General features: G+C 38.6%; 1 protein-coding gene across 2 annotated transcripts in view; it reads right to left on the bottom strand.

Annotated features, from left to right (window-relative positions):
- Positions 1-14509, bottom strand: part of LOC105049124 (ferredoxin-dependent glutamate synthase, chloroplastic) — a 73663-nt gene that overhangs the window by 11211 nt on the left and 47943 nt on the right. For both annotated transcript variants that reach the window (XM_010928684.4, XM_073260200.1), the window contains 6 exons: positions 13980-14076; positions 5157-5272; positions 4858-5055; positions 4616-4726; positions 4221-4460; positions 3955-4053 (listed from right to left, as the gene is read on the bottom strand). In XM_010928684.4, the coding sequence (XP_010926986.1) occupies positions 3955-4053; positions 4221-4460; positions 4616-4726; positions 4858-5055; positions 5157-5272; positions 13980-14076 (861 nt within the window). The remainder of the gene's footprint in view (positions 1-3954; positions 4054-4220; positions 4461-4615; positions 4727-4857; positions 5056-5156; positions 5273-13979; positions 14077-14509) is intronic.

Raw genomic sequence — 14509 nt, 5'->3', positions numbered from 1 at the left:
GATCATTATTAATTCATGAATATAATCATGTATAATATAATCACAATGCCATGCACTAGACTCAAAGTGATCTATAGCCTACATATCTACAGGGCTGTGAGTAGAGGTGGGCATCGGGCTGGGCCGCTGCCCGGCCTGGCCCGGCATAAACTAGGTCATGCCTGGCATGGCCTGCTAAGTACTGTAGCGGGCCGTGCCTAATACTAGGGGCCCGACTAGGCTAGGCTGGGTGTTTGGTGGCCTGCGGCCTAAGCCGAGCACAGCCCTTTAGGGCCTGGGCTGGCACGGCACGGCACGTGCCCAGGCCCGGCACGGCCCGTGTGCCCATTTGGCACGAGGTGTTTTTAAAATTTTTATTTTAAAAAATAATTTTTATAAAATAAAATAGGTTGGGGACTTGGGGGATAAATAAAAAAAATAGGAGATATTGAATTTTTTTTGTAAAAATAAAAACTACCTTGTATGGATATTTTTGTGCATAGTCTTTGATGCACATAAAGCTGATATTAATCTATAATATTATAACTGACTGCAATCGCTGAACTGTTGCCAAATCTCTAATGAGCAAACAAAGAACAGTCACTCTCCTCTCCATATATACATCTCTCCTTGCAAACCTCAACACCACTGCACCAGAAAACATTTTCCCAATACTATTCCACTCCCAGCCACCATGATCTTCCCCTCAAACTGCCACCTACCAATTGCTCCCACCCTCGAAATCCTGCCAGGGTTTCTCCTCATCCTCTCCCTCTCCTTAGCCTTCATCGAGACCAATCTCTCCAACGCTCCCACCACCTATGATCTCCTCGAGAGCTTCGATTTCCCAAGAGGAATCCTCCCACGGGGAGTAGAGCCAACAGAGTAAAGCAGGAAGAGCTGCCTCTTGAACTCCGACCTCCAAAATTTCTCCTCTTGTATAACTCTTGAATTACTAAACTATAATTGCTACTTGTTAAATATTGAATGGAAGAGAGCAGAATTACTAGAAGAGAGAATAAATAGGAGTAGAGAGATTAAAGAGGGAGATGATTGGTTTGATGAATTGGTGTGCCCTATTTATAGAAACCCCAAAACTTTCATTTCCCAAAATACCCCTCAATCTAACCATTTTTTGACTGTTGGAGGGGTCAAAATGGTCATTTTCTCAAATTTAACCATTATAATCCAAAAAAATAAAAAAAAAAAGATTTTAGCCGTTACAGGCCATGCAAGGCATGGCCAACGGATTGTGCCTAGCATAGCCCGTAACGGGCTCAAACGGGCCATGCCTGTTTGGGCTGATTTTTTTTTTTAAAAAGAAAAAAATAAAAGGGCCTGGCCATCAAGCCCACGTGCCGCCCATCAGGCCCCAGGCCTAGGGCCGTGCCAGGCCGGGGTTCGATGTAATCAGGCCATGCCAGGCACGGCCCGTTTATAGAATAGGCCGTGCCTAGCACAGCCCGTTTGGTCCGTGGCCCGATGGGCCTGGACCTGGGCCGGGCCATCCCAGGCATAGCCCAGTGTCCAAGTTTAGCTGTGAGCCCCTACACACCAGCTTCACATAATCAGTGCTCCAGTGCTACTATGTCTATGCACATTACTTAGGTACACATACATCATATCTGGTGCAGCAATACTAAGTACATATGGTAGTATAATGTGATGTAACAAGTATATGAGTTTTTCATATAACATTGATAGTACCTTTACATACAACGTAAAGCTAATGATGCCTACAAGTTTGCAAGAAATTTTATGTCAGATTGAGGACTTCGAAGATATATATATATATATATATATATAGGTATGATATTGTTAGTACCATGTTGTTAGTACTACATTGTGATAACCTACAATTTTATGATATGATATATTATTATTCGAGCATCACTTATCTTATTTTGATGACCCTAAGTCCTATGTCTGATACCAACACATTACTATGACAGTAGTGCATCATACATGCCATATTACCTTGAATGGTACGTTACAGAGTTATCAGCATGCATTATAGTTTGTAGGATATCATGTTGCTTTTAGTTGTTGTTATTCATTTTTTCTTGCAAAAAAAACATTTAAGTGCCTTAGAAACAAGTATGTTTCAGTTCATATCAAGAAAAAAAAAAAAACTAGATATACATACGTACATATATGTGTGTGTGTGTATCCATATAGACATATAGGTGCGCACACACACACATATATATATAGACACACACACACATGCTAATTTAGTATGAAGAAACGGGCCTCCAACCTACTATGTGACGATGCATACAGTAATTTGTTCTGCCACCTAAGCGAAAACCGGAATGATAGGAAGCATATGAGGACCATGCAGAGTTGAACCTTCATGTTTGTGAAAGAGAATTTGAGAAGTAGGTGAAATGACCATCATCCTGTTACGTAAGTGTTTCAAGTTTTCCTGCTTTAGGAATTTTAAAACTTCCTTACCTCTTAGATATCATATTGCCAAGGACTTAAGTCCTGGTGGGATGTCCCCTAGGACATTAGGATGGGATACCATCCCGAGTGTTGGGACAGGACCATTCCGCTATTATCCTAACAACCTAGTTAACACGTCTTGGACACCCCCCCCCCTCTGGGACATAAAAACTTGTATGCAATAACACAATGCAGTTAGGTTGCATACTCCGTTCATAGTGGCTGAGCAAAAAGTAAAATTCATAGAAAACTTTGCTACTGCATCACCACAACATGGACAATAAACACACCAACATAGAGTGAATTCGTAATCAATACTAAGACTAAAGTCATGTTTCCTAGGATTTACAGCATGGAACTGAAATTATCCAAATTACATTCCAAGATTATCTTATACTGTCTATATTTTCATGCCTTACCTGCATGACTTACCTAAAAAAAAATGATTATCCAGTAATACTAATGCTTATAGATTTTTTCTACTCTGTTTCTATTGCATCCAAGGTTAACTTCACTGACTTCGTGGTCGATTGATAGATATTATCAAAATCATAAGGTAATTTGAATATGAAAACTAACATAATGTTCGCAAGGTTCGCCGACTTGGGACTAGACCCTGTGCCGGCTAGCCGGTGGTACAAGTCGGTATGCCCCTATACTAAACCGTATCGGACCCAAACCGACATGAAAATGAGGAAAAACTAGGGAGGAAAAAAGAGAGAGATAGGAGGGAGAAAGAGGCTAGCAGAGATGCCGGCAGTGGCCACTGGAGGGCTGTCGAGGCCTTAAGAGCTCCATGGTCCTCTGCGAGAGAGATTAGAGAAAGAGGCCGATTTCGAAACTGTGGCACTATGGAGCAGATATCTACTGTCCGGCAGCCACCCGACAGCATCCCCACCGCCTTCCCCTCCCTCCATTTCTCTCCCTCCCCCTCTTTCTATCTCTCTCTAATCTTTCTCACGGAGGACCGTGGAGCCTCGGAGGCCTTAATAGGCCATTGCCGGCCTTTCCATCTCCTTCTCTCCTCTTCACTCTCTTCGTCTCTTTCCTTCTCCCTAGCTTCGTTTTTGCCGGTATTCGGAATCGAACACCAATACCACATTGGTTAGCCGTTGGTATCATTCAGCACGTCCCAAACCGCTTAGTTTAGGATGGTTCGGCATTCCATAAATGTTCAGAGTATTAGCAGCATGCACCAGCAAAAGATATTGTCCAGCAAAATTCAAATTATCGGAGCATTAAACAACTTTCATCTATGAAAGAAAGGCTGATTTTGGACGCTCAAGGGAATGGAACATATGAAAGGAAAGGTTATAAATTGAGAGCCCAGCAAGTAAACAAATGCTAACGAATTGTAAGAAATTCATATTAATGAGGGAACAAGAACCGTGCAGCAGGGATAGATGATTGATGGGATAAGACTTGTTGGTTACCATTGTTGTACTAACAAAAATATATATAGGACAGGCAGAATAAAGAGTGCATATATTTTAGAATATAATGCCAAAGATGGCTCTGACTTGGCACCTGTATTATATCAGCATTGGCCTTAGCTACTCCAGCAGCCACAGTGCCAATTCCTGCTTCTGCCACAAGCTTTACAGATACCTTTGCCTTAGGATTGACCTACATGCATATAGAGTGGATTCCACATGCAGCTTAGTATAACCATAAAGTTGAGAACATATCAAAAAATATGATTGATGTTGTTCATTCTAAATGGAGTAACATTATCAGTTGTGAGGTGGCAACAGTTACGAAATGGAAATAGCCATAGACAATGCATACTGTACCTGGTGAAGGTCAAAAATTAACTGTGCAAGATCCTCAATTGAATAAATGTCATGATGAGGTGGTGGAGATATAAGTGGAACCCCAGGCTTAGAATTTCTTAGCCTGGCAATATAAGCACTAACTTTTTTCCCTGGAAGTTGACCCCCCTCCCCAGGCTTTGCACCTTGTGCAATTTTAATTTCCAACTGGTCAGCATTGACTAAAAATGTTGGAGTGACGCCAAAACGTCCTGAAGCAACCTGAGAGGATTTACATGTTCAGCAGATTACAAAAGGATATAAGAAAGATTTGTTGCAACGATGTTGTCAACTTTAAAACATGCTGGATACAAATGGGACCATGACCTGCATGATAAAAGGAAGGAGATCTCATAGAGAAAAAGATCGATTATGACCTGTTTAATTGCACTTGTGGCAGTATCTCCATTCTGAAGGCCCTTAAGGTGAGGAAATGTTGGAGAATAGCCATCAACAACATCTCCTAGTGGATGCCAACGAATCGGATCCTGCATAAAACTCAGAATCTTTGATAAGCTTGTAACCTAAACTACTATCTAATAAATGTGACTAAGAAACAAACAAAATTCTAGTACATTTTTTATATAATACTCTGTTATAGCAAGACTATTAAACCTACCTCACCACCTTCTCCAGAGTTGGATTTTCCACCCAATCTGTTCATTGCTATCGCAATTGCCTCATGTGTTTCCCTTGATATAGCACCAAGAGACATGCCACCGGTGCAGAAACGTTGGACAATGGAGGATGAAGGTTCAACTTTGCCAATAGGGATTGGTGGCTGGTCACTTTTAAATTCAAGAAGATCTCGGAGAACCTAAGAATGGAAAAGAACAAAAAAATCAACCACATCAATCCTAGATGACGTAGAAAACGAAATTAGCATCTGATGGATGAAGTTGAAAAACAAAAACTCACATTCACAGGTCGATTTGCAAGGTGCTGTTGATAAATAGCATATGCATTTTCACTCTTTTGGCGAACTGCTTTGTGAAGCAATTTTGACATTTCTGGGTTATTTCCATGATATTCTCCTGGATTAAGTGAGAAAACAAATAATATGCATCAGCAAACAATTGAAGCAGGATTATGCTGCAATCAATCCAATTCATGAGTAACTGAATAATATGATATAGACATATTTGCTCTCAATTAATTTGATCTTGAAGATAAATGAGACCATTACCGAAAAGCTTTCTCAGATCTATTTTGGGTTTGGAACTTGCAGACATAACATGAAATGAAAAATATCTGAGGCCAAATTATGCAATATTATAAAAAGATTGATGCTTTTAAAACGTACTGCTATCCAGCAACATCAATTTAAGAAGTTGGAAGTGAATGGACGTTGGGAAAAAAGGGACAAAATATATAGGCCATTGTTCCACTTATTTGAGTTGAGGCTTGAATATTCCTTTCGTCCAAGACAGCTAGAAAGTTTGCTATAAATTCACTCTTTTAATGGGAATGCAGCTTAACAGCTGAGTTTTGCATAATTTTTCTTTAACCAACATCTGACATGCTCATTGATCATTTTACATGACCACTTGAACAATATAGGCATAAACAAGAAATACATTAGGAAAATTTGTACCATTATTCTCACAAATCAAGGGTCATTAGTGGATCCTATTTGTTCAAGTAAATTAATATCAACATAGCATCTAATGACCACCAGTAATTCTAATGCTTCTGACCAGCATAAATATTAATTATACCAACTAAACTATATCTATTTACATTATTGGAAAAAATTGGGGAGCAACAGCCATTAGTTAATAATAAGGCTGGCAAATGAGCAAGCTGCTCATGAGCTAGCTCGGTTTTAGCTGTCTCAGTTAATGAGCTGAGCTAGAGCTAGGCTTAGCTCACTGAACCTCAGCTCGAATCAGCTTGAACAAGGATTCAAGTACTCCTGTAGCAAGAAGCAGGAGATGGGACAGTCCCAAGTATAAAGATGAAATTGTCTCATCTCATGCTGCTCTCACCTTCCTGTTCAACTCATCTCAGGACATCCCTCATCCCAAGTTTAGGATGTGGCACGATGGTGAGATGCCCCATTCTTAAAAAAAAAAAAAGGGGCAGTCCCATCCCAAAGGATTTGAATCATTACTCAAAATAATATAACTAATTTAAGTAATATATTATTTTAATTATTATATATACAAAAAATAGATAATATAATTATATGAATAATTATTTATATATATAAATTAATATAGATTATATAGAATAGAATATATTACAACTATAAGAACCATGGTATTTCGTACTAGCCTAAACCGGTTGGTACACCCCGTATTGAACTATACCGATGGAGAGCCGGTCCGGTTCAGATCACATTTTTGAAAAATGGCCTAAACCACACCGAACCAGTCGGTTCGATATGATTCAGGGCCGAACTGCCCGAAACCGGGTGGTATGCATCGGTTCGGGCCCGAATGGAGCCATACCGTGTGGATCACTTGGGGGGAGTGGGTGGGTGGGTGGGTGCGTGGGGGGGGGGCAAACATGGGCATTGGGCGGTGCCTGGCACGGTCCGGTCCAGGCCCATCGGGCCACAATCAAAATGGGCCATGCCTGGCATGGTTCGTTTACCCTGGACCTTGGCCTGGCACGGCCCTAGGCTCGGGGTCTGGCGACTGGGGGGCCAGACATGGGCACTGGGCCGTGCCTGGCATAGCCCAGCCCAGGCCCATCGGGCCACAATCAAAATGGGCCGTGCCTGGCACGGTCCGTTTACCCCGGACCTTGGCCTGACATGGCCCTAGGCTCAGGGTCTGGCGGGCCATGCCTACCCGCCAGGCCTGATGGGCGGTCCTTTTATTTATTTTTTTTTAAAAGAAACTCAACCCAAATGGGTCGTGCTAGGCACGACCTGTTTAAACCCATTACGGGCCGTGCTTGGCACGGCTCGTTTAGCACCGTTACGGGCCGTGCCAGGCACGACCCGTTTATTGCTGTTACGGGCCAAGCCCGGCCCGTAACGGCTAAATCTTTTTTTTTTTTGGGTTATAACGGCTATCTTAGCTGTGCACATGATATCTTAGCTGTGCCGATGTCTATAGTAGCATCGAAATCTACTTTTAGGGCAGATCGATAAATTCTGGATGAAAAAAATAGGATGACCGACGAAACATATGAAATACTCTGCTTCAAAGATTGGTTGGATGCTGAGGCAAGATTTCAAAATAAAGATGGATATAATACAACATTCGATGACAACGATGATGACACAAACAATACCGACGATACATGACGATCAGTAAGATTTTCAATTATTAATTTCTCATATTTATAACTTTTTAGTTTTATCTTTTAATTATTGAGATAAGTCACCTCAATTTCTTCTTTCTTCGTCATTGTATTTAGAAGTCAGGCCTAGCCCTCCTCCCTCCTTTGTACCATTTTGATTGATATTAATAAATCGATAGGGGTCCACGCCAAACCACCCACCATTACAAGGTGATTTTTTATTTTTACAAAAAAATCTCACATCTATTTTCACAAAAAAATTTTAAAAAAACCCCCACGCGGACTATGCCGGGCCTGGACCGGACAGGGCCTGGCTGGACAGTGCCATGCCTGGCCTGTGGGCCATGCTAGCCCAGGCCCTTATGGGCCGTGCCGGGCCTGAGTCGCAGGCCGCAAATCCCCAGCCCAACCCAGCCCCTTCTAATGGGCCGTGCCTAGCATGACCCATTTCGTGCCGGATCGAGCCAGGTCGAGCCATGGGCAGCCCGGCCCGTTGTCCATGTATGGTGGGGGCCATGGGATAGGAGAATCTGTGGTCTGCCTTTTAGGATAGGGGAATCTATGGCTCTGCCTTGAAAGACGGAGCCTCACAAGTCACAGAAATTTTCTTTTTTGTGACTCCGACGACGAATGTGAGTGAAAAAAATATCCCATTCTCTGACTCTGCAACGACGATAATGAACTGTGACACACATATTTCAACTGAAAGCAAGGTAATCCACTATTCACTGGTTAAATAATTTTTTTCACCTTTTTTTAGCCGAAAAAGGCAAGAAATAGAAAAATAAAGAAAAATTATGCCAAAATTTATGATTTTGGTATGATTTCATTATATATTATAGATATTTGGATGATTTACATGATGACACTAAAATCATTAATTTTTATTAATTATATATATTTTAAATATATATATTTTCAAAATAAAATTTAAAAAAATAAAATTTAAAAAAAAATAAAATCAAATATTGTTTAGAACCATTTAAGCTACTTTCAGTATAAATTTTGTCCACTTGTGAAGATTTTGATGCATGATGTGCATAATAGCTTAGGCTTAGTTTCGAATAAAATAAAAAAATAGCATCTAACGTACGTTAATGGACTTAGAAATACATATAGCATTCGTAACATGTTTCTATTTGGATCTAAGCTCAAATATTTTTTTTAAATTTTTTAAAATTAAAAAAAATAATTTTTGACTATTTAAATAATAAAAAATACATAATCAATTTAAAAAATATGTAAAATCAGTAATATATTTTAGCTAATTCAAAAATATTATTTGAAGCACATAACATAGTGTTCTGAATTAATGAGACTTAAAATTATTATTAAAAATTTTAAAAATATATATAAATAAAAATTATGAGAAATTAAAAATATAAAATATATTAATCAATTTTTTTTTATAATGAAAAATTATAATATTTTTATATAATTATTAAACTGATGTATTTTGTTAAACTTATAGAAATAAGTAAGAAGGATATAGAGCGTGATATTAGTTGGGAGCATGACAAGATGCTCTTGGCTCGACACCATTGGAGATGCAAATGATGCAACACAGAATTCAAAAGAGGAGAAGTGATTAGGTTCAAACACTATTTGACTGATGCTTATCCTGATGTGGCCATATGTCGAAAATACCCATAGGAGGTCCGACAATTGATGAAAAAGCACTTTGCTAATTCTAAAGCAACAAAGGAGAGGACAAAGCAAAAGAGGACGGAGGTGGACCATCAAGTTGCAGAGCCACCTTCCTATCATTCTAGAGAGTCGGAGGAGGCCTTTGCCCTAGATGATGAGAAGGCACAGATTCAGGCTGCCATTCAGACGAGTCTGGATGATCAGTACCAGCTAGAAGAGATGGCCAGGTATAGAGAGCAATTTGGACCATCATTCTATGAATCGAGATTTGTCTCTACGACCGCTGGAGGAAAATCCAAGTTCAGGAGGACCACCTCAGTTAAGGAGCCTATCAATAGAGGCAGGCATAGTATTTCATTGATGTTGGTAGCTTTTGGCAATAGAAGATCCTCTAGAGATATTCCAGCAAAAGCCACCATCCATGATTTGGATCCACAAGCTTTTTTCAAGAATGATCCAAAGCAGCAGAGGATTGACAGTATGTTGAAGAAGAATAAGAAAAAGAATATATGACGAGTTATTGGATCATGATTTCATTTCAGTCACATTCCAATGATGTAGCGAGCAATACTTAACATCGGTCTACCATTTCAACCATACAGACTGTTGATCCGAGTGTAAATCTCCCAACATCTAAGGACATCTATGGTCAGCTTCTTGAGAGTAATAAGGAGGATTTGCAAAGATGGATTTGCAAGAATAAATGACCCGTATACGGACTGACGGTAATGTGTGATGGCTAGATTGATCCTACTAGATGGCGTATCATCAATTTCTTGATATATTATGATAAAAAAATATTTTTTCATAAATCGATTGATGCTTCAGATAAGGTGCATGACGCCGCATACATCCTTGGATTGATGGAGAAGGTGATTAACTCAGTAGGAGAGCAGAATATCATGCAGATCATCACAGATAATAGGCCGCAATATAAAATCGTCGGAGAGTTGCTGATGAGCGGCGATCGCATATTTATTGGACCTCATATGCTGTACATTGAATTGACCTCATGTTAATGGATATTGAAAAGCTTTGTAGGATGTAGCAGGCAGTGGACTCAGCCCAAACTATTACTAAATTCATCTACAATCATACATGAATCATGTCATTGATGTAGAAATATATTGGAGAAGATCTTGAGACCGGATGTTATACGGTTTGCTATAAACTATATAGCACTTGATAGTCTTTTGCAAACAACAGCCTTGCGTCAGATGTTTGTCAGTGTCGAATGACAATAGAGCAGATATGCGAGGGCTGGCACTGAGGAAAGTCATGTAGAGAATTTGGTGATGACTCAGTCATTCTGGTAATAGGCTGATAAGATAGTGAAGGTTATTAAGCCGTTATATGAGATGCTTTGCGCTGTGGACAGCGAAACATACCTCCAGATGGGCTTCTTGTATCACACGATAAAGAGGACAAAAAAATAGATCAGTCAGATAGATTCGAAACATGCTCAAAAATACATTAACATAATTGAGCACCATTGGGACTACAAGATGAGTAGAGATTTGCATCTAGTCGGTAAGCACGAATTCAAAAATCCTCTGAAATTTTTCTTCTCTTGTACTTGTATAAGTCTTTAATCATTTGTGAAATTTATGTGCAGCCTACTATTTAAATTTGAGATTCCAGTACACCATATCTAGGATAGATATGGATAATGAGTTTCTCTCTGCTCTCCGTAATGTGATATATAAGATGGTGCCTAATCCAGAAATCACATCTGTCTGCAAAAGGCATGTTAGGTTAATTAAGATGCGAGTATATAACTTAATTCGATCTGTGATCAATAATATATTTATTAATTTAACAAATATATTTTTCATAGATGAAACAGTTTAGTGAGAGGATAGATAGCTTTAGTCTTATCGATTGTCGTAAATAAAAAGAAGATGAATCCAGACAAATTACATATCAATAACGAGAAAATTTTGTTGACATTACATGCTTAATAATATCATGAAATCTGATATGTAATTTTGCTTAATATTTTTGCAACTGAATGGTAGATTCATTTTGGACAGTCCATAGAAAATTTGAAAGGTGTGGCTATCCGCATTCTTTTCCAGACAATCTCCTCTAGTAGATGTGAGCGCAATTTGAAACTGTCCGACACAAAAGCGCCTTAACGATCTTGTATACATTCACTATAATCTAAGATTGAGGCTAAAATACATCCAAGATAAAGTACAGCTGAAGTACACAGATCCAACAATAGATGATTATGCCATTGATGATGAAAATCTGATGATCGAATGACTTGCAAGCTAGCAATAGGAGCCGGAGCTTGATGAGCTGGGATCTCCTCCACGATCGGCCAGTTTGGTAGCTAGGGAGATTAGGATGGATCCAGGACAATGGACAGATACAAATATTTCACATAAGGTTCCAACTGATCAGCCACAGCCTAAGGGGCCATAGAGGAGTCATTCATCACATGACTCCATATCCGAGACATTCTTTCAAATGTTTGAGCGAGAAATGTTAAGACAAGGCCGGTCATCCTAAGCAGGAAGAAGACATCTATTCTCCCAAGCACAGCAAAGTTATTGAGGGGCACCTAGAGAGCTCGAAACTACAGAGAAAGGAAAGATAGTTGCAGCATCCTTGAAAGTGCAGGAGTCAACTGACTCAGATTCGGAGATCAACGAGAGTAACGATAGTAGTCATGGATATGATGATTAGGAAGGAACTAAAGGACACGAGACCATTATTCATGAGACGTAACCACAGGATGATCTTCGATTCACCAATGAGTTCCAGGTTACACATGCCACACAAGATAGGGACTACGGTACATGTGTAAATAGAGCCCATGAGCATACGATTTCATATAGACAACGGCCTCCTAGAGGTCGTTCAGCACACGATGCAGCTGCAGATGACCTTGCATATGGAGTAGGATCCATGTATGTATCTGGATCATCTTTGCATTATGAATCCTGTCAACCGCAGACAGCTTATGATCTATATAGATATGGATATGGTATATCCAAGACACCGTCTTCCAGTGATTACTATCCTATGCAGTCCAGAGCATCTTACGGATCGAATTTTGCTGCCGACATATTTGGATAGACCCCTCCACAGCCATACCATCATTCCGAGGATACCTCTCAGAGTCAGAGTTTAAGCGAGAGATCTGAGATGCCTTACAATCCAGAGAGGATACTTTATGGGATGAATATTCAAGATTACAGTGCAGCTTGATTAGAGGAATAGATCGATATTCCTTCAGAGTATGCAGATGATCCGGATATCTGCGAGCATCACAGATACTCGACGAGATATTAGATCAATAGAGATCTTGAGGTTAGTACATTATTTTTTTAATTTTGTACTTTAGATACATTTAATGCGCTATTTTAGACTTCTTTTATTTTATTTCAGAATGATAGACTTATTATGTAACATAAATAAACATTAATTTGGATCTAAAGTAGTTTAAAAATTATTAAAAAAATAAATTAAAATTAAAAAAAAAAAATTTGCATGTCAGTGTGAAACTTGCACGCCACACTATACCAACATTCGGTATGGTACGATACCCAGTACCATATCATATTGGTCAGGAACTGGTACGGAAACCGATACCGATTCTTGAAACCTTGATAAGAACAAATATAATCAGGATTGTTACCCCCAACTATCTAAATGAAAACCTCAAATGATCTTATATTACAACTAGATTTATTAAACAAGCTATACACAGACAGCCTAGACTTGGCTGGAATATACAATGAGTTGAGCAAAAGCTATGCCTGGCATAGGCCACGTTCAGCTTGTTTCCACCTCTCTTAGTACGACACCAACTGATTTACCTGCTTGGTGACACTTTCAACCCCCTTTGTGACCAAGAATTTTCAATTTGATCATAAATTTTTGAGAGAAATCATCAAGCAATAGAATACTTATGTAGTCTCAGATAAAGGAGCTAAACTATATATGAGAGATAAAATGACTAATTACAATCCTGTGCAACAATGAATTACAAAGTGAGGGTAAAATAGAGTTCCAGATTCTAAACAGTAGATGATAACATGTAAGAGTTGATTAAAAGTATGTGATCAAGAACAGGTTCTAGATGGCTAACATTTGGATTAGAGTAAGAATAAAACATGAATGAGAATTGTAAAAAGAGAATCTGGAAAAGGTTGAGTTATTGAATGATGTGGCCCTTAATTGGACCAAATTGCATCGACGATGTCAGCTAAAAATTGATGGAGCTTTGCTATTTTTGGATATTTTGTTAATGACTACTTCCAAAGCTAATGATGACAAAGATTCACAATGATTCCTTATGTGACAATTTCCACAAGATTATATAACTTGGAAAATAACTAAATATGACTATTGAGTTTCAACTAACTATTTCCCTATTATGATTTGTCTTTTTCCTATATTTTCTCTTTGACTTTCCATATGGACAAAAACATTAGAACATCGAGCAATCATAGGTGGTGGCATGGTGTTAATATTGCTTGTTGTTTATTTAGAATCACAAAAGATAAAGAGTTTAGAGTAAAATCCTCCATTGTCTGATTAAGCTCAAAGTGAACTAGGTCATTCTTTGGGTTAGATTTAATCGTATAGTGAAAAGCAATAGAATATGCTTCTACTTTGAAGTCAATTCAATAGTATATCATCAATTTCTACATTTTCAGTTTGTACTACAATAACGCTAACTCAATGTTCCTGCTCAAATCAGGAAAAAAAATAACTGATTGTATTGTATGGAAACAAATAATATTCGACCATGAAAAGTATTTGGAAAAACCAACTAACATGTTCTCAATTCTTATGTCAAAGATACAGTAAAACAAATACTACCTCCTGGTCGGAATTGAATGAACCCAAAGTTTTCTAGCCTCTTAGCTGTATCCTCTGAGAAAGCCTTCACCCAAAATGACAAGGTTTCCCTTGCCAACTTCAAGAAATAAAACGACATTCATAAGAAACAACATGATTATCAAGCACTCATTATTAAATAACACTTTCTTAGCAGATGAAGAAAATATCATACATATTAAGAATTTAAGACTGACAAGTGACAACACATACACATGGTAAGCAATATAATGTATTCTTATATCCAGTATGTTATCATTATATTATTTCCACTGATTATATTACCATTTGGCCTTGATAAAAGCATGAGCGTAAACCTGAAATTATAAACCATTTTTACATAAAAATACATTAATTTAAGTGAATGGCAAAAGATTTTCAAACTCCTCTTTTCATTATCAAATTATGATGCTTCAGCGTCATCAACTTCATTGCATGAAATCTTAGTTTGCTAAACAGAAGTGTAATCAATATTTAGTAAATGGATTTCAGTTTGTGCATTATGGACTGTT

The sequence above is a fragment of the Elaeis guineensis genome, chromosome 7 (genome assembly GCF_000442705.2).
Source record: "Elaeis guineensis isolate ETL-2024a chromosome 7, EG11, whole genome shotgun sequence".
Lineage (NCBI taxonomy): Eukaryota > Viridiplantae > Streptophyta > Magnoliopsida > Arecales > Arecaceae > Elaeis > Elaeis guineensis.
This window is presented reverse-complemented; position numbering and strand designations above follow the sequence as displayed.